Genomic DNA, 25,826 nt, shown 5'->3' with positions numbered 1-25,826 from the left:
CTGGAACACATTTACACCTCAGTTCAAACATCTGACCAATCACTGGAACACATTTACACCTCAGTTCAAACATTTGACCAATCACTGGAACACATTTACACCTCAGTTCAAACATTTGACCAATCACTGGAACACATTTACACCTCAGTTCAAACATTTGACCAATCACTGGAACACATTTACACCTCAGTTCAAACATCTGACCAATCACTGGAACACATTTACACCTCAGTTCAAACATTTGACCAATCACTGGAACACATTTACACCTCAGTTCAAACATTTGACCAATCACTGGAACACATTTACACCTCAGTTCAAACATTTGACCAATCACTGGAACACATTTACACCTCAGTTCAAACATTTGACCAATCACTGGAACACATTTACACCTCAGTTCAAACATTTGACCAATCACTGGAACACATTTACACCTCAGTTCAAACATTTGACCAATCACTGGAACACATTTACACCTCAGTTCAAACATTTGACCAATCACTGGAACACATTTACACCTCAGTTCAAACATTTGACCAATCACTGGAACACATTTACACCTCAGTTCAAACATTTGACCAATCACTGGAACACATTTACACCTCAGTTCAAACATTTGACCAATCACTGGAATACATTTACACCTCAGTTCAAACATTTGACCAATCACTGGAACACATTTACACCTCAGTTCAAACATCTGACCAATCACTGGAACACATTTACACCTCAGTTCAAACATCTGACCAATCACTGGAATACATTTACACCTCAGTTCAAACATTTGACCAATCACTGGAACACATTTACACCTCAGTTCAAACATTTGACCAATCACTGGAATACATTTACACCTCAGTTCAAACATTTGACCAATCACTGGAACACATTTACACCTCAGTTCAAACATCTGACCAATCACTGGAACACATTAACACCTCAGTTCAAACATTTGACCAATCACTGGAACACATTTACACCTCAGTTCAAACATTTGACCTATCACTGGAACACATTTACACCTCAGTTCAAACATTTGACCAATCACTGGAACACATTTACACCTCAGTTCAAACATTTGACCAATCACTGGAACACATTTACACCTCAGTTCAAACATTTGACCTATCACTGGAACACATTTACACCTCAGTTCAAACATTTGACCAATCACTGGAACACATTTACACCTCAGTTCAAACATTTGACCAATCACTGGAACACATTTACACCTCAGTTCAAACATCTGACCAATCACTGGAATACATTTACACCTCAGTTCAAACATTTGACCAATCACTGGAACACATTTACACCTCAGTTCAAACATTTGACCAATCACTGGAACACATTTACACCTCAGTTCAAACATTTGACCTATCACTGGAACACATTTACACCTCAGTTCAAACATTTGACCAATCACTGGAACACATTTACACCTCAGTTCAAACATTTGACCAATCACTGGAACACATTTACACCTCAGTTCAAACATCTGACCAATCACTGGAATACATTTACACCTCAGTTCAAACATTTGACCAATCACTGGAACACATTTACACCTCAGTTCAAACATTTGACCAATCACTGGAACACATTTACACCTCAGTTCAAACATCTGACCAATCACTGGAACACATTTACACCTCAGTTCAAACATTTGACCAATCACTGGAACACATTTACACCTCAGTTCAAACATTTGACCAATCACTGGAACACATTTACACCTCAGTTCAAACATTTGACCAATCACTGGAACACATTTACACCTCAGTTCAAACATCTGACCAATCACTGGAACACATTTACACCTCAGTTCAAACATCTGACCAATCACTGGAACACATTAACACCTCAGTTCAAACATTTGACCAATCACTGGAACACATTTACACCTCAGTTCAAACATTTGACCAATCACTGGAACACATTTACACCTCAGTTCAAACATCTGACCAATCACTGGAACACATTAACACCTCAGTTCAAACATTTGACCAATCACTGGAACACATTTACACCTCAGTTCAAACATTTGACCAATCACTGGAACACATTTACACCTCAGTTCAAACATTTGACCAATCACTGGAACACATTTACACCTCAGTTCAAACATCTGACCAATCACTGGAACACATTTACACCTCAGTTCAAACATCTGACCAATCACTGGAACACATTTACACCTCAGTTCAAACATTTGACCAATCACTGGAACACATTTACACCTCAGTTCAAACATCTGACCAATCACTGGAATACATTTACACCTCAGTTCAAACATCTGACCAATCACTGGAACACATTTACACCTCAGTTCAAACATCTGACCAATCACTGGAATACATTTACACCTCAGTTCAAACATCTGACCAATCACTGGAACACATTTACACCTCAGTTCAAACATCTGACCAATCACTGGAATACATTTACACCTCAGTTCAAACATCTGACCAATCACTGGAACACATTTACACCTCAGTTCAAACATCTGACCAATCACTGGAACACATTTACACCTCAGTTCAAACATCTGACCAATCACTGGAACACATTTACACCTCAGTTCAAACATCTGACCAATCACTAACTCTGGCCTTGGAACAAGATGTTATTCACACCCAGACTTGATTAATAATGATGTCATTGGTGACAGGGAGAGTGTGCGTGCATCAAGTTAACTTTCAGTTTCCTTTCCTGCTGCCCAGTGGTGAAAAGCATGACTAGACAGCCAAGCATTCCACTCTCATGTCTACTCCTGTTTAGTACTAGTCACCTCTCATGTCTACTCCTGTTTAGTACTAGTCACCTCTCATGTCTACTCCTGTTTAGTACTAGTCACCTCTCATGTCTACTCCTGTTTAGTACTAGTCACCTCTCATGTCTACTCCTGTTTAGTACTAGTCACCTCTCATGTCTACTCCTGTTTAGTACTAGTCACCTCTCATGTCTACTCCTGTTTAGTACTAGTCACCTCTCATGTCTACTCCTGTTTAGTACTAGTCACCTCTCATGTCTACCCCTGTTTAGTACTAGTCACCTCTCATGTCTACCCCTGTTTAGTACTAGTCACCTCTCATGTCTACTCCTGTTTAGTACTAGTCACCTCTCATGTCTACTCCTGTTTAGTACTAGTCACCTCTCATGTCTACTCCTGTTTAGTACTAGTCACCTCTCATGTCTACTCCTGTTTAGTACTAGTCACCTCTCATGTCTACTCCTGTTTAGTACTAGTCACCTCTCATGTCTACTCCTGTTTAGTACTAGTCACCTCTCATGTCTACTCCTGTTTAGTACTAGTCACCTCTCATGTCTACTCCTGTTTAGTACTAGTCACCTCTCATGTCTACCCCTGTTTAGTACTAGTCACCTCTCATGTCTACCCCTGTTTAGTACTAGTCACCTCTCATGTCTACTCCTGTTTAGTACTAGTCACCTCTCATGTCTACTCCTGTTTAGTACTAGTCACCTCTCATGTCTACTCCTGTTTAGTACTAGTCACCTCTCATGTCTACCCCTGTTTAGTACTAGTCACCTCTCATGTCTACTCCTGTTTAGTACTAGTCACCTCTCATGTCTACTCCTGTTTAGTACTAGTCACCTCTCATGTCTACTCCTGTTTAGTACTAGTCACCTCTCATGTCTACTCCTGTTTAGTACTAGTCACCTCTCATGTCTACTCCTGTTTAGTACTAGTCACCTCTCATGTCTACTCCTGTTTAGTACTAGTCACCTCTCATGTGTACTCCTGTTTAGTACTAGTCACCTCTCATGTGTACTCCTGTTTAGTACTAGTCACCTCTCATGTCTACTCCTGTTTAGTACTAGTCACCTCTCATGTCTACTCCTGTTTAGTACTAGTCACCTCTCATGTCTACTCCTGTTTAGTACTAGTCACCTCTCATGTCTACTCCTGTTTAGTACTAGTCACCTCTCATGTCTACTCCTGTTTAGTACTAGTCACCTCTCATGTCTACTCCTGTTTAGTACTAGTCACCTCTCATGTCTACTCCTGTTTAGTACTAGTCACCTCTCATGTCTACTCCTGTTTAGTACTAGTCACCTCTCATGTCTACTCCTGTTTAGTACTAGTCACCTCTCATGTCTACTCCTGTTTAGTACTAGTCACCTCTCATGTCTACTCCTGTTTAGTACTAGTCACCTGTCATGTCTACCCCTGTTTAGTACTAGTCACCTCTCATGTCTACTCCTGTTTAGTACTAGTCACCTCTCATGTCTACTCCTGTTTAGTACTAGTCACCTCTCATGTCTACTCCTGTTTAGTACTAGTCACCTCTCATGTCTACTCCTGTTTAGTACTAGTCACCTCTCATGTCTACTCCTGTTTAGTACTAGTCACCTCTCATGTCTACTCCTGTTTAGTACTAGTCACCTCTCATCATGTTCAACTAAATCCTCTGGGAAAAGTCAGACCTCCTAAGACAGGGTCTTCATACAATATACATCATTTGTAATAGGAAACACTTGTTTTGAAGAATCAATAAATGAGCTCAAGCATTGATGTCTTGCATAATGTTGGGGGATTACCTTCTGCATCCTCCCCCTCTCCATCTCCATCTCCTGTGTCTTCATGGCTCACCTGAGGAAGATGCAACATTTAGCACACCTGAGGAAGATGCAACATTGAGCACACCTGAGGAAGATGCAACATTGAGCACACCTGAGGAAGATGCAACATTGAGCACACCTGAGGAAGATGCAACATTTAGCACACCTGAGGAAGATGCAACATTTAGCACACCTGAGGAAGATGCAACATTTAGCACACCTGAGGAAGATGCAACATTTAGCACACCTGAGGAAGATGCAACATTTAGCACACCTGAGGAAGATGCAACATTTAGCACACCTGAGGAAGATGCAACATTTAGCACACCTGAGGAAGATGCAACATTTAGCACACCTGAGGAAGATGCAACATTTAGCACACCTGAGGAAGATGCAACATTGAGCACACCTGAGGAAGATGCAACATTGAGCACACCTGAGGAAGATGCAACATTGAGCACACCTGAGGAAGATGCAACATTTAGCACACCTGAGGAAGATGCAACATTTAGCACACCTGAGGAAGATGCAACATTTAGCACACCTGAGGAAGATGCAACATTGAGCACACCTGAGGAAGATGCAACATTGAGCACACCTGAGGAAGATGCAACATTGAGCACACCTGAGGAAGATGCAACATTGAGCACACCTGAGGAAGATGCAACATTGAGCAAAACCTGAGGAAGATGCAACATTTAGCACACCTGAGGAAGATGCAACATTGAGCACACCTGAGGAAGATGCAACATTGAGCACACCTGAGGAAGATGCAACATTTAGCACACCTGAGGAAGATGCGACATTGAGCACACCTGAGGAAGATGCAACATTGAGCACACCTGAGGAAGATGCAACATTGAGCACACCTGAGGAAGATGCAACATTGAGCACACCTGAGGAAGATGCAACATTGAGCAAAACCTGAGGAAGATGCAACATTTAGCACACCTGAGGAAGATGCAACATTGAGCACACCTGAGGAAGATGCAACATTGAGCACACCTGAGGAAGATGCAACATTGACCACACCTGAGGAAGATGCAACATTGAGCACACCTGAGGAAGATGCAACATTGAGCACACCTGAGGAAGATGCAACATTGAGCACACCTGAGGAAGATGCAACATTGAGCAAAGAGGTGTGACTGAGCAAGGACAGAACCTAGCTGCCTTAGTACTGCACAGTACAAAGTATTGGATATATTTCTACCCGCTTGGAAGTTATATTGTCAGACGTTGTTCCTAACATCAACTAGAGCTGACATTATTCATTGTTGCCACCTTGGACCCTTTAACGGCAATTTTACTTACACTTCCATTAACATTACACCCCTCTGTGATTATATGAACTTTTTAAAGAAGTTACACTTCCATTAACATTACACCCCTCTGTGATTATATGAACTTTTTAAAGAAGTTACACTTCCATTAACATTACACCCCTCTGTGATTATATGAACTTTTTAAAGAAGTTACACTTCCATTAACATTACACCCCTCTGTGATTGTATGAACTTTTTAAAGAAGTTACACTTCCATTAACATTACACCCCTCTGTGATTATATGAACTTTTTAAAGAAGTTACACTTCCATTAACATTACACCCCTCTGTGGTTATATGAACTTTTTAAAGAAGTTACACTTCCATTAACATTACACCCCTCTGTGATTATATGAACTTTTTAAAGAAGTTACACTTCCATTAACATTACACCCCTCTGTGATTATATGAACTTTTTAAAGAAGTTACACTTCCATTAACATTACACCCCTCTGTGATTATATGAACGTTTTAAAGAAGTTACACTTCCATTAACATTACACCCCTCTGTGGTTATATGAACTTTTTAAAGAAGTTACACTTCCATTAACATTACACCCCTCTGTGGTTATATGAACTTTTTAAAGAAGTTACACTTCCATTAACATTACACCCCTCTGTGGTTATATGAACTTTTTAAAGAAGTTACACTTCCATTAACATTACACCCCTCTGTGGTTATATGAACTTTTTAAAGAAGTTACACTTCCATTAACATTACACCCCTCTGTGGTTATATGAACTTTTTAAAGAAGTTACACTTCCATTAACATTACACCCCTCTGTGGTTATATGAACTTTTTAAAGAAGTTACACTTCCATTAACATTACACCCCTGTGATTATATGAACTTTTTAAAGAAGTTACACTTCCATTAACATTACACCCCTCTGTGATTATATGAACTTTTTAAAGAAGTTACACTTCCATTAACATTACACCCCTCTGTGGTTATATGAACTTTTTAAAGAAGTTACACTTCCATTAACATTACACCCCTCTGTGGTTATATGAACTTTTTAAAGAAGTTACACTTCCATTAACATTACACCGCTCTGTGATTATATGAACTTTTTAAAGAAGTTACACTTCCATTAACATTACACCCCTCTGTGGTTATATGAACTTTTTAAAGAAGTTACACTTCCATTAACATTACACCCCTCTGTGGTTATATGAACTTTTTAAAGAAGTTACACTTCCATTAACATTACACCCCTGTGATTATATGAACTTTTTAAAGAAGTTACACTTCCATTAACATTACACCCCTCTGTGATTATATGAACTTTTTAAAGAAGTTACACTTCCATTAACATTACACCCCTGTGATTATATGAACTTTTTAAAGAAGTTACACTTCCATTAACATTACACCCCTCTGTGGTTATATGAACTTTTTAAAGAAGTTACACTTCCATTAACATTACACCCCTGTGATTATATGAACTTTTTAAAGAAGTTACACTTCCATTAACATTACACCCCTCTGTGGTTATATGAACTTTTTAAAGAAGTTACACTTCCATTAACATTACACCCCTCTGTGGTTATATGAACTTTTTAAAGAAGTTACACTTCCATTAACATTACACCCCTCTGTGATTACATGAAGTTGTTGTTAAAAAGGACACAGTTATGTTTGTTTGATATTCAGTACTGCACAGCACCTTCCAAATGTACAAACCTCCACTAGAATGTGGACTTTAGTCTGGGCTGGCAGCCATTATTCATATTTGTCTTGTTTCTTGTCGAGGTATTTGCTTCACCGTGCCCACTTTTCTACTTCCACAGCAATTAGTGCACATTAGTGGTGCAGCAACAGCAAAATGAAAGCTTCAATAGTTCAAGTAGCAGTAGAGTGTGAAAAACAAGTTGACTGACTAATTGTCTTTCATTGTCTCCATGAAACTTATCCAATTGTGTTTACAATCCACAAAGTATGTGAAAATACCGTCTCCACTAGAGAAAATGCCACAAATTAATTTGGAATATTCCGGGGGGTGAGGTCACTGGAGTAGCGCTTCTACATGTTATTAGATCAGTCATAGTGGAAAAACTGCAAACATTGGAGAGAAATGTGCAGTGTATCATTCACCATACCTATATGAGACATCTTTTTATTTTCAAGCCGTAAATAGATAAATAAATAGTTTGTGTATGGGGGCTCTCTATTCCGCCCACAACAATACTCTGTATACATATCGTTAACCAAATATTAGCAATGTCGTTATCATAATGGCTAACACAAGCCAAGTACTTTTTGGCGGCACAGCTCAGTAGCGCTCTGCTGCTCCTACGTCAAAGTTATTCTACATTGCCTCTCATCTCCATCATAGGAGGACTGAGCCATAAATCTAGAAGTTGTTCCACTGTCACAACAAACACAACAACCAAGGACAGTGTCTACAGAGAGACTTTTCCTTGTCAACCCTTTGTGCGCATCCTGATGGATTCTTGATACAAACAATAAGATATGAACATCTTATCAGTCATCATCACAGTGAGAGCAGACATCGTACAGTAAGATATCGTTTAAATATGTTTGTAGTTTGTATTTCTTGTTCAGCACTTAGCAACACTGCTACATGATGCTATAGTGTTTCACTAAAGCTGGATGTGTTCAGCACACAGCTTATAAAACGTGTAGATCATCCTCCTTATATTCAGGTTCAACAATAAAAGTATCTGGATCATCATTTTTCACCAAGTAATTGTTGTTGGCCCTCACCGAGTCTGCATGATTTGCATTGCTGTTGATGGAGAAGGGATCTGTGGTTCCTACCCTACATCACGCCATGACGTGACATTGTTGTGATTTGGACCATTTTTGATTCATTAATCTCTTAAAATAGCTTGTGCCTTTTGAGCAACTCATTAACTATTCAGACGTAGAGATTATCTGAGAATGCTTATCAACACCTACTGAATATTCATGCTTACCGTTAGAACACCTTTTTTATGTATGATGATGCTTATTTCAGCAGGAATGCTTGACATAGATCAGAGTGAAATGCATTAAGCATTACTGAACCTCAGGCCCTGCCGTATGAGCTTGAAAAGAAAAGGATTTTGAGTAATGGGACTTTTGCCTTGGCGTAATCCAAGGATCTTAAGGATCTTGGTGATTGTGTTGCCAACAGTCTGAATATTTCCATTGTTGATGCAAGTAAATGTAAGTGACTGAGCATTGAAATACGTGTCTGATTTCCCAGCTTAAATAATGAACATGTGGCGAGGTCGTTGGGAGTCCACCGCCAACAATGGCTAGCTCATTGGCTCTCAAAATAGCTCAAGAATCTTCATGAGAATGATACTATTTAGATCATATCCATTTACTGGCAAACTTTGGAAGTCTTTTGGCGTCCTTCATCACATATATATGATAATAGCTTCAATATAGTTTTTCCACTCTACTGGTACTTTAAGTGTCACAGTTCTATATATTTTTTCCAATTTAATAACATTCCTTTCAATGAGGCATGTTCTGAAATGCGGCATTGTCCAGAATAAGAAAGGGTAGCGCCATAAAAGTGTGGCGTCTGAACAACCGGCACATGTACTTCTTGTCTTTGCATGTCGGCGTAAACGTGTCGCCATGTGTACATTGTTGTATTTCCAGCAATATGGTTAAGCATTGTGCGACAATTGTGACTCATGGTTGTACTTACGTCCATTTGCCATCACGGTCCTACTGCGCCTAATACAAACACCGAAGTGCGGCTTGTTCCCAGTAGCTACCATCCTGGGAATCTCATGGTTTAAGGTTGATGATGAAACCACCCCATGTTCTGACCTGCTCTCCTGGTTCCCCTTTTGCCGTAGCATCTTCATACCGTACCGTGGATGAGGACCATTGTATCTATTCAGTCTTTAACCGCTTGGATATTTGAACACTCGGGAGTGTTGGCCAGATTACCGGGCCTATACAGTACATTTGCTGTACAGATGCATTCATCATTTTTCATTTAAGCAGCACTGGGGCGTGATGGGTAGAGCGGCCATGCCAGAAACCTGAGGGTCGCAGGTTGGCTCCCCGCCTCTTGACATCCAAATCGCTGCCATTGTGTCCTTGGGCAGGACACTTCACCCTCGCCCCCAGTGCCGCTCACACCGGTGAATGAATGATGAATGGTAGATGGTGGTCGGAGGGGCCGTAGGCACAAAGTAGCAGCCACGCTTCCGTCAGTCAACCCCAGGGCAGCTGCGGCTATGAAAGTAACTTACCACCACCGGGTGTGAATAAACGATGAAAGTAGCTTACCACCACCAGGTGTGACTAAATGATGAAAGTAGCTGACTACCAGCAGGTGTGAATGAATGATGGCTTCTCACTTCTCTGTGAAGCGCGGAATGTCTAGAAAAGCTCTATATAAATGTAATCCCTAATTATTATTCATTGTAAGTGCATGTCACCAACCTCTACACCCCCTGTCATGTCAGCAGATGTGGGTGGCATCCCCAGAGGAGGCGGTGGCATCATGTGGCTGTGTGGAGGGTATCCATAGGGCCCGTAGTTGTAGTTGTATCCCCCGTAGTAACCGCCATTGTTGTAGCCGCTGTACGGACCATAACCGCCCCACGGCGAGTAGTAACCTTGCCCCGCACCACCGTAATAGGTGGAAGGAGTTTGGTTGTAATTGCTCTGGTAATTCTGAGTCAGGTTTCTGCTGTCTTGTGTCTTCTGGCTGCAAAACAAATGAATACACATTGAGTGGTATTATTCAGGTACACCCAATTGGCAACAAAAGTTGTCAAGTTCTCTCTTCCTGTGGATGGGTTGGAAACTCAACATCTAAAGTCAAGTGCCGAACAGCGGGGTGGCATTGCGGTTAAGATTCACAGCCGATTTCAACTGTGAAACCATATAAAACTTACAGTTCCACATCAGATTTCAACTTAATAATTGATGGATAACTATTTAATGCAGGGGTCTCAGACATGCGGCCCGCTAGACACTATTTTGCGGCCCCCACCTTACTATGAAAGTTTAATGTTGGTGTGGCCCGCTAGTTTTATATGAATGGGGCTTGACAGCGTTGTGTTATTTGGCTCCAAAATGTCTCTTTCAACGTTCTGGGTCGCCTACCCCTGCGTTGGTGGAAAAGCGGCAAATGAGTGAAAGTTGCCATGGAGACGACGTTTTTTTTACGTGCCTGGCTGCAGTCACAACGCGACATCTGTCCGTCAGTAATAACAGTCCCCAATAACTTGGACCGATTCAAACCGTTATTTTTTTTTTTATCTTTTCATTTGCATGGCCTCACACGATGAACGCTACATATATTTCTATATGACGGCGGATAACACTCTGGGAGCCGTCACTTTTTTGCGCTCGCTATCCCGGTACTTTCCCGGCTATTGTTCGCCGACCGCCGTGTTGCTGTAGGGAGAAAAAGCAGAACGACCCACATTGTGGAAATAACATTATTCTCCGTGCGTGGGCTGATTACAAATATATTTATCCCACAACCCCAAACATGTCTTTTTCAAAGCCTGCATGAGCAAAGACCATTCCAGGAAAAGTGGGAGATGCAATACTTCCTTGTTGAGCACAGGGTCACCCCGACTTGTCGCATCTGCACAGAACAAATTGCGCTGCACAAGGAATACACTTTGAAACGTCATTATACAACTAGACATGCTGAGGAGTATGCAACATTTGTTCTCGCGGCCCAGCTTCACCCAGACTCTGCGTCCAATGGCCCCCAGGTAAAGTGACTTTGAGACCCCTGATCTATTGAGTTAAAACTGTATCAGTATATATCGTGATAGACTAGTAATGCCAACAGTATCAACTATCAGTTTGGTTGCGCCATCTTGTTGTCTCGCAGTTGATTCTTTGCATGGCGTGAGAAGAGAAGCTAAGAACTCCTGGCTGTTGTGCTCATTCAAGAAGTTGGTGGTCATTAAAAGTACTTTGAATGTTTAGTTTTGATATCTCCAGACGCTGTCGACAAAATGGGCATACATGCCGCCTCCCGAGAAAGCAAGCAGGGAAAGGAGAAGAAAATAAACCCTGCCCTGACCTACTCAGTGGCCTAGTGGTTAGAGTGTCCGCCCTGAGATCGGTAGGTTGTGAGTTCAAACCCCAGGCGAGCCATACCAAAGACTATAAAAATGGGACCCACTACCTCCCTGCTTGGCACTCAGCATTAAGGGTTGGAATTATTCACCATAAATGATTCCCAGGCGCGGCACCGCTGCTGCCCACTGCTCCCCTCACCTCCCAGGGGGTGATCAAGGGTGATGGGTCAAATGCAGAGAATCATTTCGTCACATCTAGTATGTGTGTGACAATCATTGCTACTTTAACTTTACTTGAACTTTGTTGGTCAGATGACAATTCATGTACAACATTTGCACTACTCAACTAAACAGGTACATCCATTGCAGTTGAGAATGTTTTGCCATTGTCAAATCAGCACTTGTATTGATAGTTTTGGCACCAGTGGATTTCATTTCAATTGTATTCATTTATTTAGTTGTGATTTATGTTGCTACAAAACGCTATTTCTTCTTTATTTGCGCACAGTTATCAAACAGCCTTATTGAGTGGGAAGTTGGACCCACTGAATTTTCCCAGGACTCATTGAAATCACCACCTGTGACTCACTACGTTAAGAACCTATCAATATCACTGCTCAGTCTGCCATTAGGCCCTGATCACTGCTCAGTCTGCCATTAGGCCCTGATCACTGCTCAGTCTGCCATTAGGCCCTGATCACTGCTCAGTCTGCCATTAGGCCCTGATCACTGCTCAGTCTGCCATTAGGCCCTGATCACTGCTCAGTCTGCCATTAGGCCCTGTTCACTCATGTGCGCGGGGAAAGACGCATGCGTACATTGTTAGGAGCTGTTATGTACATTATTGCATGCATTTTTACGTACATTGTTACGTACATAGTTCCATAAATTCATATGTGCACTGTCACGTGCATTGTCGCGTGCATTGTCGCGTGCACTGTGGCGTGCACTGTGGCGTGCATTGTCACGTGAATTGTTACGTGCATTGTCACGTGAATTGTCACGTGCATTGTCACGTGCACATTGTTACGTGCATTGTTACGTGCATTGTCACATGCATTGCTACGTACATTGTTACGTGCATTGTCACGTGCACATTGTTACGTGCATTGTCATGTACATTGTTACGTACATTCATGTGTGCGTTGTTACGTGCATTGTTACGTGCATTGTCACATGCATTGCTACGTACATTGTTACGTGCATTGTCACGTGCACATTGTTACGTGCATTGTCATGTACATTGTTACGTACATTCATGTGTGCGTTGTTACGTGCATTGTCGCGTGCATTGTTACGTACATTGTTACGTGCATTGTCACGTGCACATTGTTACGTGCATTGTCATGTACATTGTTACGTACATTCATGTGTGCGTTGTTACGTGCATTGTCGCGTGCATTGTTACGTGCATTGTTACGTGCATTGTCACGTACATTATTACGTGCATTGTTACGTACATTATTACGTGCATTGTTATGTACATTATAACGTGCATTGTCACGCGCATTGTTACGTACATTAATATGTGCATTGTTATGTGCATTGTCGCGTGCATTATCGCGTGCATTGTCGCGTGCATTGTTACGTACATTAATACGTGCATTGTTACGCGCATTATTACGTGCATTGTTATGTACATTATAACGTGCATTGTCACGCGCATTATTACGTACATTAATATGTGCATTGTTATGTGCATTGTCGCGTGCATTATCGCGTGCATTGTTACGTACATTAATACGTGCATTGTTACGCGCATTGTTACGTACATTAATATGTGCATTGTTACATGCATTGTCGAGTGCATTGTCACGTGCATTGTCACGTGCATTGTCACGTGCATTGTTATGCGCATTGTTACGTACATTAATACGTGCATTGTTACGTGCATTGTTACGTGCATTGTCACGTGCATTGTTACGTGCATAGTCATGTGCATTGTTACGTGCATTGTTACGTGCATTGTTATGTACATTAATATGTGCATTGTTACGTGCATTGTCGAGTGCATTGTCACGTGCATTGTTATGCGCATTGTTACGTACATTAATATGTGCATTGTTATGTGCATTGTCACGTGCATTGTTACGTGCATAGTCATGTGCATTGTTACGTGCATTGTTATGCGCATTGTTACGTACATTAATATGTGCATTGTTACGTGCATTGTTACGTGCATTGTCACGTGCATTGTTACGTGCATTGTTACGTGCATTGTCGCGTGCATTGTTACGTACATTAATACATGCACTGTTACGTGCACTGTTACGTGCATTGTCACGTGCATTGTCACGTGCATTGACACGTGCATTGACACGTACATTGATACGTGCATTGTTACGTGCATTGTTACGTGCATTGTCACGTGCATTAATACGTGCAGTGTTACGTGCATTAATACGTGCAGTGTTACGTGCATTATGTGCATTGTTACGTGCAGTGTTACGTGCATTAATACGTGCAGTGTTACGTGCATTATGTGCATTGTTACGTGCATTGTCATGTACATTGTTACGTACATTAATATGTGCGTTGTTACGTGCATTGTTATGCACATTGTTATGTATATTGTCATGTACATTGTTATGTACATTGCGCAAGTAGTTTACATAAGTGAGTTGAAAAATAATACTGACATAGGTCCACGCTGATGTCCCTATTTCCTCTACTTAACAGCCATAAAAAGATTAGAATACATGACAAAATAACCTCGCTGGACTATTGTCCTGGCGTCCTGACCAAGCTGCTGGGGACAGCTTTCGCCTTACTGGAGGACAGGCGGGGGAGGCACTTGGACAAAACAAGTCTATTGGGATGAGACCACCATCTGGCCCCCATATCATAGTCTCTAGTACCTCGGGGGAACAGTCGGCTGGAAAAACAATTGAATTTGGAAAAGATGTGATTGTGTCCACTTTGGCCTGCAGTGTAAAGGATGAGTGGTTGAATGGCATGTGATGTGATGTCAGTCATGTTCTGTGTCAGGGGTGTCACACTCATTGTAGCTCAGGGGCCGCATGGAGGGAAATCTAGTCCCACCCGGGCCATGACAACTTTAAAATACAACTAGGACAACTTCACATTGTTTCCTTTTGTTTTCCTTCAACACAAAATAGAACAAACACATTGTGAAAATGTACACACCACAAATAATCCTCTTCAAAAAGCATTTACATTTAGTTGAAAATTCTGAGGCAAAAATTGGAGCCGTTTGGAAAAACAGCATGGACACAATAAGCTTCCACTTCACCTCAGTGCAATTCTACTTTAAGTCACAGCCCATCTCCGACTGAACAAAAAACTAAACAAAGCCAAAATAAAAGCACTTCCATGTACCAACTAGCTCATTTGTCATTTCCACTGTTCACTTTCTGTAAATGTGCACAGAAGACAATCATTTTCACACCACTATATCTATGTGCAGCATTTCAAGTCTTTTTTTACTCCTCTTTGATTTATGTTGGGCTGAGGAGGAGGAGGAGGAGTCACAGCCCCGCTGTAGCATGTACCTCTTGCTTGGTTTACTTGATGGCCCCAGTGTGAACCATTTGCTTGCCTAACAGAATTGCTTTTGCGACATCCGGTGGACACATTTAGGACACAAACAGCAGTTTCTTTCATTTAAAAATGCAGCTCAATTTTACACTTTGCAAACTCATCTGAACCGTGTTTGACATCCCTTGTAAGTGTGGAGCATAGTACGCTACGTGTGTGTTCCAGCTTAGAATGTCCCCCTGTCCACCACCCTGTGAGGGGTTATAGGAACATTCCTTCGAGAGGAGGCCACGGAGAAGACCCAGGAAGCAGAAATCGGTCAAGCGGCTGGCCTGGGAACTTCTGGGGATTCTCCTGGAAGAGCTGGACCAAGTGGACCAAGACAGGTGGAAGTCTGAGTTGTTCCCAGGATCCGGCTTGGGATACGGAAGACGATAGATGGATGTCACATAATGTGAATGACAACGCAAAAGGGAAGGGAATTTTCACAGCGAGTAGTAGGGCTGGCTGATATGTGTTTTATGTCAGTCAATATCCATAATTACTGATATTTTACGACCAGAAGGAAAATATATTAAATGTAAACATTTGCATTTAATGTAAAGCTCCTCTGATTACAATCCCCTCAGCTATCAAGGCAGAAAGGAAATGTCAACACAATTGTAAATCACATTGAACATTTAACTAGGTGCAAAAAAAAAGGAATATGTAAGAAATGCTTATTAAAGTGTAACAAAATGTAGACATACAGAAAGCAGAGAAGAACTATTTTCTGCAGGTTTGGGGCAAAGAAGTTGCAGCTGTATTCTAAAGGGTGAGTGCAGAGTGCAGCTGCTGTGGTATTCCAGCATCATGGTCGGACTACGCTCCCTTTTTAAAAAAACTGCCATACTGTTGAGGTGACTTCCTCTTTTATCCACAATTTCTTCATTTGTACTTTCTATCTTGGCTCCATGCAAAGAATCAACAAGTTAACAGTCACTCCCACTGATCAGTGACCACTTCCTGCGTTGCTTGGTTACCATAGAGCGAGTGTCCTTCTACATGCAACTTCCGCTTTCTTCCCACGAAGAAGGAAAAGAGTCATCCAACGTTATTGGGAACGCATTTTTAATTGATAACGATTATGTGTCCATGGCGATATATAGTGATATCATTTTATCGTCCGGCCCTAGGTACAGTATGCAATCTCTGCAACTGGACAATAATTTATGACAGCCTTTTCTTCTGCATTCTTCTGTCTTTAACACTAAAAGCCATTAGTAGGTATGCACACAGCAAGCCAATCTCCGGGCTCACAGACAAACTTGACAGAAGCGTTGTTCGTTTCAAAAATAAAATGTGGTAAGTATACAGAATACTAAGGTTATTCTTCAAATGTTATTTTGGTTGTGAGCGGACACAGCATGAATGAAAAATCTTACCTTTTTGACAAAGCAACGCTGAGAGTGAGTGTTTTCCCCCCAAGAAGTGTGCCCTGGCACTCCTCGATTGCCTTCTTCTGCTCACTTTCCTCACCAAAATTGACAAAGCCGTAACCTCTGCAGACAAACAAAGGTCAGACTGCCTGGCCATACCACAGCATAATCCTTACTAGGCATTTGATTGCAACTTATATTGAGAAATAAATATATATACATGTATATATATATATATAGATGGGTATTATTATGGTAGAACTGAAACTTGTGGTTTTACTTTAAACATCAGGTAGCATCACTTGAATTGTGAGTTGCTCTGGCTTAGCCTATATGGGAAAAACAATAGTTTTAGCGGAAACAAGAAAACATTTCTTCAGGCTTCTAGCGAATGTAAATGTAGAAAATGGTCAATGTCCTTTTGCATTTCCAGTAACTACAACACATCATATAAAGAAAGATGTGAGTATCACACTTGGCAAGCCATAGGTACAAGGATAAGCTGCCATACCTGGAGTAGCCATACTGGTCAGTGACCACTTTGGCTCCCTTGCAGGAGGGATACTTCTTAAAGATTTGGTGCAGTTGGTAGTCATTTGCGTCAGAGGGCAAGTCACCCACAAACACTGAGAACTCAAGCCTGAGAGAAGAGGAGGGCAATGAATATGACTTTTATATACACATGTATCAAGTATGGAATTGACATACTTGATACATGTTGATGTCAGTCTCTCATGCTCATGGAGTAGAATAGCTTCTAATGTGGTGGAATGACGTGTTTCACTCCCTGATGATCTTGTAAGCTTTCAACATTCCAGCAATATAATGTTTGTTATTGAAACTGCTTTCTTTATTAATATTCTCCTTTAATTGGATCGCATCTTTGGGTTATTTAACAAGCATTAACACTCAACAATTTTAGTCCGGCAAAAACATTTGTATTTTCAGTGTCCCGAACACAACAATTGAGAAGAAAAACAGCCCCTGAAGAGTACGGACGACTAAACCAGGCGCCATCTTTCTTACCTAAGGCGTGCCCACAAGCATGCCATCCAGTCCTTCTGCCATTACTTTTCCTGACAAACTAAACCAAAATATAGTCTAAATATAGTTCCAAGTATACTCCAGCTCATAAACTTACAATAAAACATGCTTTTACTTTGTCAAAGTATCATTTTGGGGCTTTTTTGCGGCCATATTTGATGCACTGACTCCTCCTCTGCTATATTGAGCCATTGTTTATGGACACACTCACGCTGGCTACATGTACTGTACATTCCCAATGTAGCCTTAGCTGCCTTGACGCTCCTCTACTTTCTCCTGCGGCAACAACAAAACTAAACTCCAGACGTTCTTCTTCGTTTTGTACAGTTCACGTGTGTACTTAATATTTCAAAAAACGATGTGGGAACAAATGAATGACAAAATAAAGCTAGTTTGTTACAGTAAGAGTTAGAAAAAGTACGGTAAGAGTAAAAAAAGGATGAGTGAGGTCAAAAAAGTGTGTGGCTCGATTCCACCGCACCTGACTGTCATTACCCATAACACCTTGCTTCCCAAAACCACCTTACCACACAGATCCTTCCGCCATATATGCCATTAAAAGTTCCATCCATCTTCTACCGCTTATTCCCTTAGGGGCCGCTGGTGCCTATCTCAGCTACAATCGGGCGGAAGGCAGCGTACACCCTGGACAAGTCGCCACCTCATCGCAGGGCCGCAATTAAAAGTTACGTCATCAAATTATTTTGACAAAGGTAATAATTACAAATAAGTGAGCTTTATATAATTACTCTAAGCAATCAATATATACATTTTCACATTATGCAAATAAAGTAAATAGTCCGCTTTTGGCTGAGAAAACAAAGCACCTTCCATAAAATGTAAATGAACTTCAACAGCATTTACGTCAGAGAATACACACACACCAAAAATAACTCATCTTGCCAAATTCTTCATTAGCTTTGGACCATCAAATAGGAGAAATGATGACTTTTGTGTGAAGTATGTGTGCCTCAGGTGTGTTGTTTGCAATCACTATACAAGCATGTGCTTTTTGGAATATTTTGCTGGGGCGCAACATTATTTATTGACTTTACTTCATTTTATTTTTCAGTATCAAATGTTTACAGCTTAAAAAAACGAGTGATTTACTTTTTTACATCTTAAATACTTTCTCTTCCAGACTAAAAACAATGTTAATAGGCCTAGTGTTATGCAGAGGTGTGCTCACAACAAACTTATATAAACATTATACTATTTATAGGCCCGGCGGAGAGTTGGGGGGGCGCCAAATGTTTTCTGTGATGAGAGGATGAACTCACAACATCAGCATATGGTCCCCACTGTACATTGTGTTGTCATTAAGCGTTCAAATGATATATTCAGTCATTCAACATCATGACGACTGTATTGCATGTGCATTTTAGACTGGAAATGTTACCTATATTTCTAAGTAGTTCATTATTGGCACTGGACTCATACGTTGAACTTACCCTGCTTCTGGCCGCTTGTTATGTGAAGCAAAATTGAGTTTAAAATTCATCGGCTGTGAATGAGAAGAGAAAAAAGTTAAGCAGGTGCACACACAGCAAAGGCCTGTAGTATAACTCTGATATTGCTGGGAACCATGAGAGACGTTCTTATGCTTATTTGGCTTGACACACTGTTAGAAAAATTGTATGTAAATTATCCCAAAAACTTTCCACTCTCTGAGATTCCAGTGAACAGATGAGAGCATGGTGCAGGACTGTACAGTGGCCATGTCTCTCCTCAGATCTGAGTCCAAATTGAATTCTGTCTCTGTTTGATTCTTTGCCTTTTGTCTTGTTTAATAGATGTCATCAGTGTTTGAACCTGACATCTTCTTGGTCCTTCAAGCCGGATTCCAACACGTCTGACGATTCCAGCAAGAGTGAGTGAAAAAAGAAAGACTATGGCAACCAAATCATGATTGAGGAACTGCTTTTGCTTAATTTCGGGCTGGAATCGAAAGACTGACGGAAAACCGAGGACAAGAGGAAGGAACGCAGAGTTCAGTGAGTACGTTTTAAATTACTCCGAAAGAGCGTGTAACTAAGGGTTATGGTTACGACGCATAGACAAAGCCTGTAAATCCTAGGCTCTAACACAGGGGTGTCAAACTCATTTTAGCTCAGGGGCCGCATAGAGGGAAATCTATTCCAAAGTGGGTCACAATGTTAAAATCATGGCATGATTACTTAAAAATAAAGAAAACTCCAGGTTGTTTTCTTTGTTTTACTTTGGCCAAAAATAGAACAAGCACATTCTGAAAACGTACAAATAAACAAATAATCCTCTGGATAAAACACTTCAAGTTTGTTGAAAAGTCTGACAAAATTGGTGCAGTTTCAAAAACACAATGATATTAGACTTGGTCTCAGTGTATTTACAAAACCAGGATTAAACTTTAAGTCACAGACTTTCTGTCATTGAACAAAAAACAACATGTAAACTCTTCTCGGGATCAAATACATCCTTTGTTATGCCCCGAAACGTAGGTAAAAACTATTCAAAAGGGTTACATTTTCTCGTTTTTGACAGACACATTATGGGGGAGTATGGGAGACATACAACGGCAGGCTTTAAGTTTCATTTGGGTCGAGGGCAAGGAGCTGCAACCAGGCTTTACTTTGTACCTCTTTCTAGTCCTAACAGAATCGCTGTTGTGACATCCAGTGGAAACGTGTAAAACAGCAGTTTCTTTCATTAAAAAAAAAAAAGCGGCACATTTTAATACTTGGCAGACTCATCACGCGGGCCGGATAAAAGCTGTCCAGGGGCCTGATCCGGCCCGAGGGCCGATACGTTTGACATCCCTGCACTAACAGGTAAAAAAGGCCAATAAGACAGGTGATGGAGCCCGCAAAGGGAAAAATATATGTATTATAATAATAATAAAACTCCGGGAATTTAACATTGAAAATAAGCTAAAACCTAAAATTCTAAAACTGAAGAGGCCAATATACTGCAGGTAAACGGAGCCGCGAAAACTGAAACATCCGTAAAAGCTATAAACATACTGGAGGGTGGCGGAGCTCACAATGAATTGAAAAATCCGCAAACCAATATCCTGAGGGGCAGCGGAGTCCAAAACGCAGACCTGAGATGGGCTTTTCAGAAAACTGAAATTTTTCCATAAACGTACGTACGTAATGTACCAATGATTGTCACACACACACTAGGTGTGGTGAAATTTGTCCTCTGCATTTGACCCATCCCCTTGTTCATCTCCTGGGAAGTGAGGAGCAGTGAGCAGCAGCTGTGCCGCGCCCGGGAATCATTTTTGGTGATTTAACCCCCAATTCCAACCCTTGATGCTGAGTGCCAAGCAGGGAGGCAATGGGTCCCATTTTTTTGTAGTCTTTGGTATGCCTCAGCCAGGGTTTGAACTCACAACCTACCCATCTCAGGGCGGACACTCTAACCACTAGGCCACAACAATAACCTGGAGGACGGCGGAGTCCACATGAAAAATTGAAATATCCGCTGATGAATATACTAAGAAGGTGTGAACGTGAGAGTAATCGCCATTAAGCTATCACTCCATATTCAAGTTGTGAGAAGTAAATAGTGGGTTACTGTGGATGCATTATGCACTGGGGAATAATGTCGAGTAGAAGCGACGTGTACCACAATAATATATTTGAACCATTATTTTACAACGTGACAACAGTGTTCCTTATAGGTGCGGCCCTGTAGGGGACGACGGATTACTCCAAATTGAAGAAAATGGGAAAAGGACATAGTAAAAATAAACCTCGAGATGAACTAAAATGTAAAGATTGGAAAATAATCAAAAACAGGATCCTGATAGGATCAAATGTTCAAATAAATGGATAAAAGATTACAAATTTGAGGGTCAATTAAAAACAACCAAATAAGTAGAACCTAGAGGCGCCATAAAATAAAAACAAAAGGCAATCTTAAAAAGATGAAGGAAGAAGGAGATGATGTAGAATTGTGGCTAAAAGTGGGCGGGGCCAGAGAGTAAGGGGGGTAAGAAGGTGTTATATTGCAGAAAGGAAGATGATGAGACAGGGCACTGCAACAGTCAGAAGAGAGAGACGGAGGAAAAAGTAGATATTAAATGGTTAGAAAAAGGTAACAAGGAGGTCAAAAGTAGATATAAGATGGTTACAAAAGGCACATTAGAAGAATATGTAAACCATGCACTCCATGCGGAAAAAGTAGAGAAAAAGAAAAAGAAAATAGAAGACAGCAACAGCAGCAGTTACACCCTACTGCGTGTTGGCCTTGTGGCAGAAAAGGACATTTTACAAGAGAATGTCCTGAGAAAAAAAATGAACAAAGTAACTCAGTATGACTGTTAAAAGACAACACCAATTTGTCATGTTGTCAGCGTATGGCACTGGTGGGAAGAACGCTGCAAACTTCTTTGTTTAAGTATATATCTTTCCAGGTACAAATTGGGGAAAAACCCCGGCGGTTCAAATAAAAATAGGTTCAAATAAAATTTGAATAGGAGAACATTTCAAAGTGCTAAAGTGAAAATAAAATGAAAAATTGAAAAATGGATGGTAAATTTGAGATTGAGATTGAGAGTGTAGAGGTAGAGAGAGACAGAGAGAAAGAAAGAGAGAGAGAGAGCGAGAGAGAGAAATCAGTAAGAAGTTTTAATGCAAAATGGAATAAAGTAATGCGTACGACTAGGGATGATGTTTGATAAGAAATTATCGAGTTCGAGCCTATCATCAAATCCTCTTATCGAACTGATTCCTTATCGATTCTCTTATCGAGTCCAGATAAGTTGTTGTACATGGAAAAAAAAAAAACAATATTTGGTTGAACAAAAGCTCACTTTTATTATATAAAAAAAAAAATCTAATAAATATTGACTGTTACCCCCTTAAAACAATAAATAAAAATAAAAATATTGACAGTTGTTACCCAAAGTATATTAAGTGGGATTTGTCAGAAAAACAAATATATACAGTAACACAAAAACAACCTGTCTCTGTGATCACTATAGCTGTATAAATAATATAGTGTTCAATAAAATCACTCCCTTGGGCACAAAACTGAAATAATACATATGTGTTGCCCACATATGCTGTCCTCTCCAAGGTTCTACCGAGGATGCCGTTGTGGTTTGTGCAGCCCTTTGAGACACTTGTGATTTAGGGCTATATAAATAAACATTGATTGATTGATCATTTCAAAAACGCATCACAAGGTTCACTTTTTCTTTTCTCACTGCAGACTTGAGAGCCAACAAACACAATAAAACATCCCTTACTGCTGTCATTAGGATGCTGACTACTAGTATGTTCATATATTCCCAATTAGATGAAGAATGAGTGGAAGGAAGGGAGAGTGAGAATAAGCCCTTTTTGTGTGGTTCTCCTCAGTTAAATGGCTGTCAAAGTGTACCAACTTGTCAGAATACCTACTCAGGCATCTTCTGTCCAGGTGAGATGCATGATTTATGATGTGAAATAAACTTACAGGAAGCAGCAGACCACACACGCTGCCACCATAAATAGTTTGTCTGCGTTAGTGCTCTCATAACAACTTCACTAATACTTGCTTAATATTCAAGTCACAAAATGTAAATGGAGTATTGGTGGCGCTTTTTGAAAGGTTATTTATCGGCTTTTATGAGGGGAATAGTGGATCTCCCATTGTTTTTATGTTTATTCAATATAAACCATTCCATCCATCCATTTACTACTGCTTGTCCCTTTTGGGGTCACAGGGGGTGCTGGAGCCTATCTCAGCTGCATTCGGGCGGAAGGCGGGGTACACCCTGGACAAGTCGCCAGCTCATCACAGGGTCAACACAATTCATTTTCTAAAAATCCATCTGTCATCATGTCTTTCATAATCATTGTGAACAATAGGCAACATTTGACAAAAAGTGCAGTTCTCCTTTAAAGTGCTACACTTCAAGCCAACATTTATAAAAAATAAAAGCTTAGCCATTAAAACTGCTAAAAAGGTCACACAAAATATGCAAAATAGTGGCTTTTCTAACAGCACATGTGATAACACCCTATTTTGCTCACCATAACCGTCATTTGAAATGTTCAAATATGCTTGAATTGTTGGCAGAAGCTCATTAGTGGTAAAGATTTGTAATGAACAAATGTCTAAGAAGCTGTGGATAATTTCACAAAACCAAAATAAATCCCAACACGTTACAAGAAGCATCAGCGGGATGTGAAGCGCCAAAAGCAGCCTAACTAAGAATGGCATCAGACGGGCTGCAAGTTCAGTTGAAAAGACTTGGAACTGACTAACATTTGGCCAGCAGATTCCATTAAAAACACCAGAGCTCTTGAAAAGAGTCTTTCAAAACAGCAGCTCACTCCGGTTTTATATCGGAGAGGTTTTTTTCTTCCAAATTCCATAACTACAACCAAATATACGCACAAACCTCAAACATCCACTTTGCATGAATACAAACACTCTACAAAACTAATAATTGCAATTGCAGAGGAAATTGGGTGTGAATTCTGGAGCCGGCTAACAGTTAGCATGCCGGCCAGGTAGCATCAAGTAACAGAAATGAGGACATACCAGTTAACATGTGTCATGTATCAAATTATACGGCTGAGCTAAATAATAATAATAATTGTCAATAATTCAATGTACATACTATGATGATTAACTTGTGTGATGACTGTATTATGTTGATAGTATATATTTGTACCATGAATTGATGAACGTGGACCCCGACTTAAACAAGTTGAAAAACTTATTGGGGTGTTACCATTTAGTGGTCAATTGTAGGGAATATGTACTGTACTGTGCAATCTACTAATACAAGTATCAATCAATCAAAGGTAAATATTTCAACTTAAAAAAAGCTAATATGCTAATGCTAGCATGCCACCAATAAGTATGCATTTAATACCAAAACATCTGAGTCTGAGGGTTATGCCTGAAACAATAGCTAAAAAAGCTAGCATACTATCATGCGAACATGCTAACATTGGTATGCTAGCAATTGACTAATATTAGCAGGGAACATGCAAATATTGTGGGAATGTGAAAGTTCAAAAAATTGCCTTGAAAATGTGGAATTCCAATAAATGTGGGATTCTTTTGGCAAATGCTGTCACCAATGAGCCCAACATTTTGAACGTGGAATACCAATAAGACAACATTATGGAATACCAATAAGACAAAACTATGTGTTTATGATCTGGAGCGTTGACACAAAGTGAACTAACAATAAGACAATACTGTGGAATAACAATAAGACAATATTGTGGAATACCAATATAACAATATTGTGGAATACCAATAAGACAACACTATGTGTTCATGATATGGAGCGTTGACACAAAGTGAAATACCAATAAGACAACACTATGTCTTCATGATCTGGAGCGTTGACACAAAGTGGAATACCAATAAGACAATACTGTGGAATACCAATAAGACAATATTGTGGAATAACAATAAGACAATACTGTGGAATACCAATAAGACAATATTGTGGAATAACAATAAGACAATATTGTGGAATACCAATAAGACAACACTATGTGTTCATGATCTGGAGCGTTGACACAAAGTGAAATAACAATAAGACAATACTGTGGAATAACAATAAGAAATATTGTGGAATACCAATATAACAATATTGTGGAATACCAATAAGACAACACTATGTGTTCATGATCTGGAGCGTTGACACAAAGTGAAATAACAATAAGACAATACTGTGGAATAACAATAAGAAATATTGTGGAATACCAATATAACAATATTGTGGAATACCAATAAGACAACACTATGTGTTCATGATCTGGAGCGTTGACACAAAGTGGAATACCAATAAGACAACACTATGTCTTCATGATCTGGAGCGTTGACACAAAGTGGAATACCAATAAGACAATACTTTGGAATACCAATAAGACAATATTGTGGAATAACAATAAGACAATACTGTGGAATACCAATAAGATAATACTAT

The 25,826-nt window shown here is 40.3% G+C and overlaps 1 protein-coding gene across 1 annotated transcript in view; it reads right to left on the bottom strand.

The window, feature by feature from the left end:
* Nucleotides 1–25,826, bottom strand: part of LOC133545011 (tRNA selenocysteine 1-associated protein 1-like) — a 39,296-nt gene that overhangs the window by 3,848 nt on the left and 9,622 nt on the right. Inside the window, exons 4-8 of the mRNA XM_061890296.1 lie at nt 19,351–19,403; nt 17,367–17,495; nt 16,862–16,978; nt 10,333–10,600; nt 4,567–4,618 (exon numbers count right to left, since the gene is read on the bottom strand). Coding sequence (XP_061746280.1) covers nt 4,567–4,618; nt 10,333–10,600; nt 16,862–16,978; nt 17,367–17,495; nt 19,351–19,403 — 619 coding nt within the window. The remainder of the gene's footprint in view (nt 1–4,566; nt 4,619–10,332; nt 10,601–16,861; nt 16,979–17,366; nt 17,496–19,350; nt 19,404–25,826) is intronic.

This window comes from Nerophis ophidion, linkage group LG28 (assembly GCF_033978795.1).
Source record: "Nerophis ophidion isolate RoL-2023_Sa linkage group LG28, RoL_Noph_v1.0, whole genome shotgun sequence".
NCBI classification, from domain to species: Eukaryota; Metazoa; Chordata; class Actinopteri; order Syngnathiformes; family Syngnathidae; genus Nerophis; species Nerophis ophidion.
The sequence above is the reverse complement of the archived record's forward strand: the minus strand, read 5'-3'. Positions and strand labels throughout refer to the sequence as shown.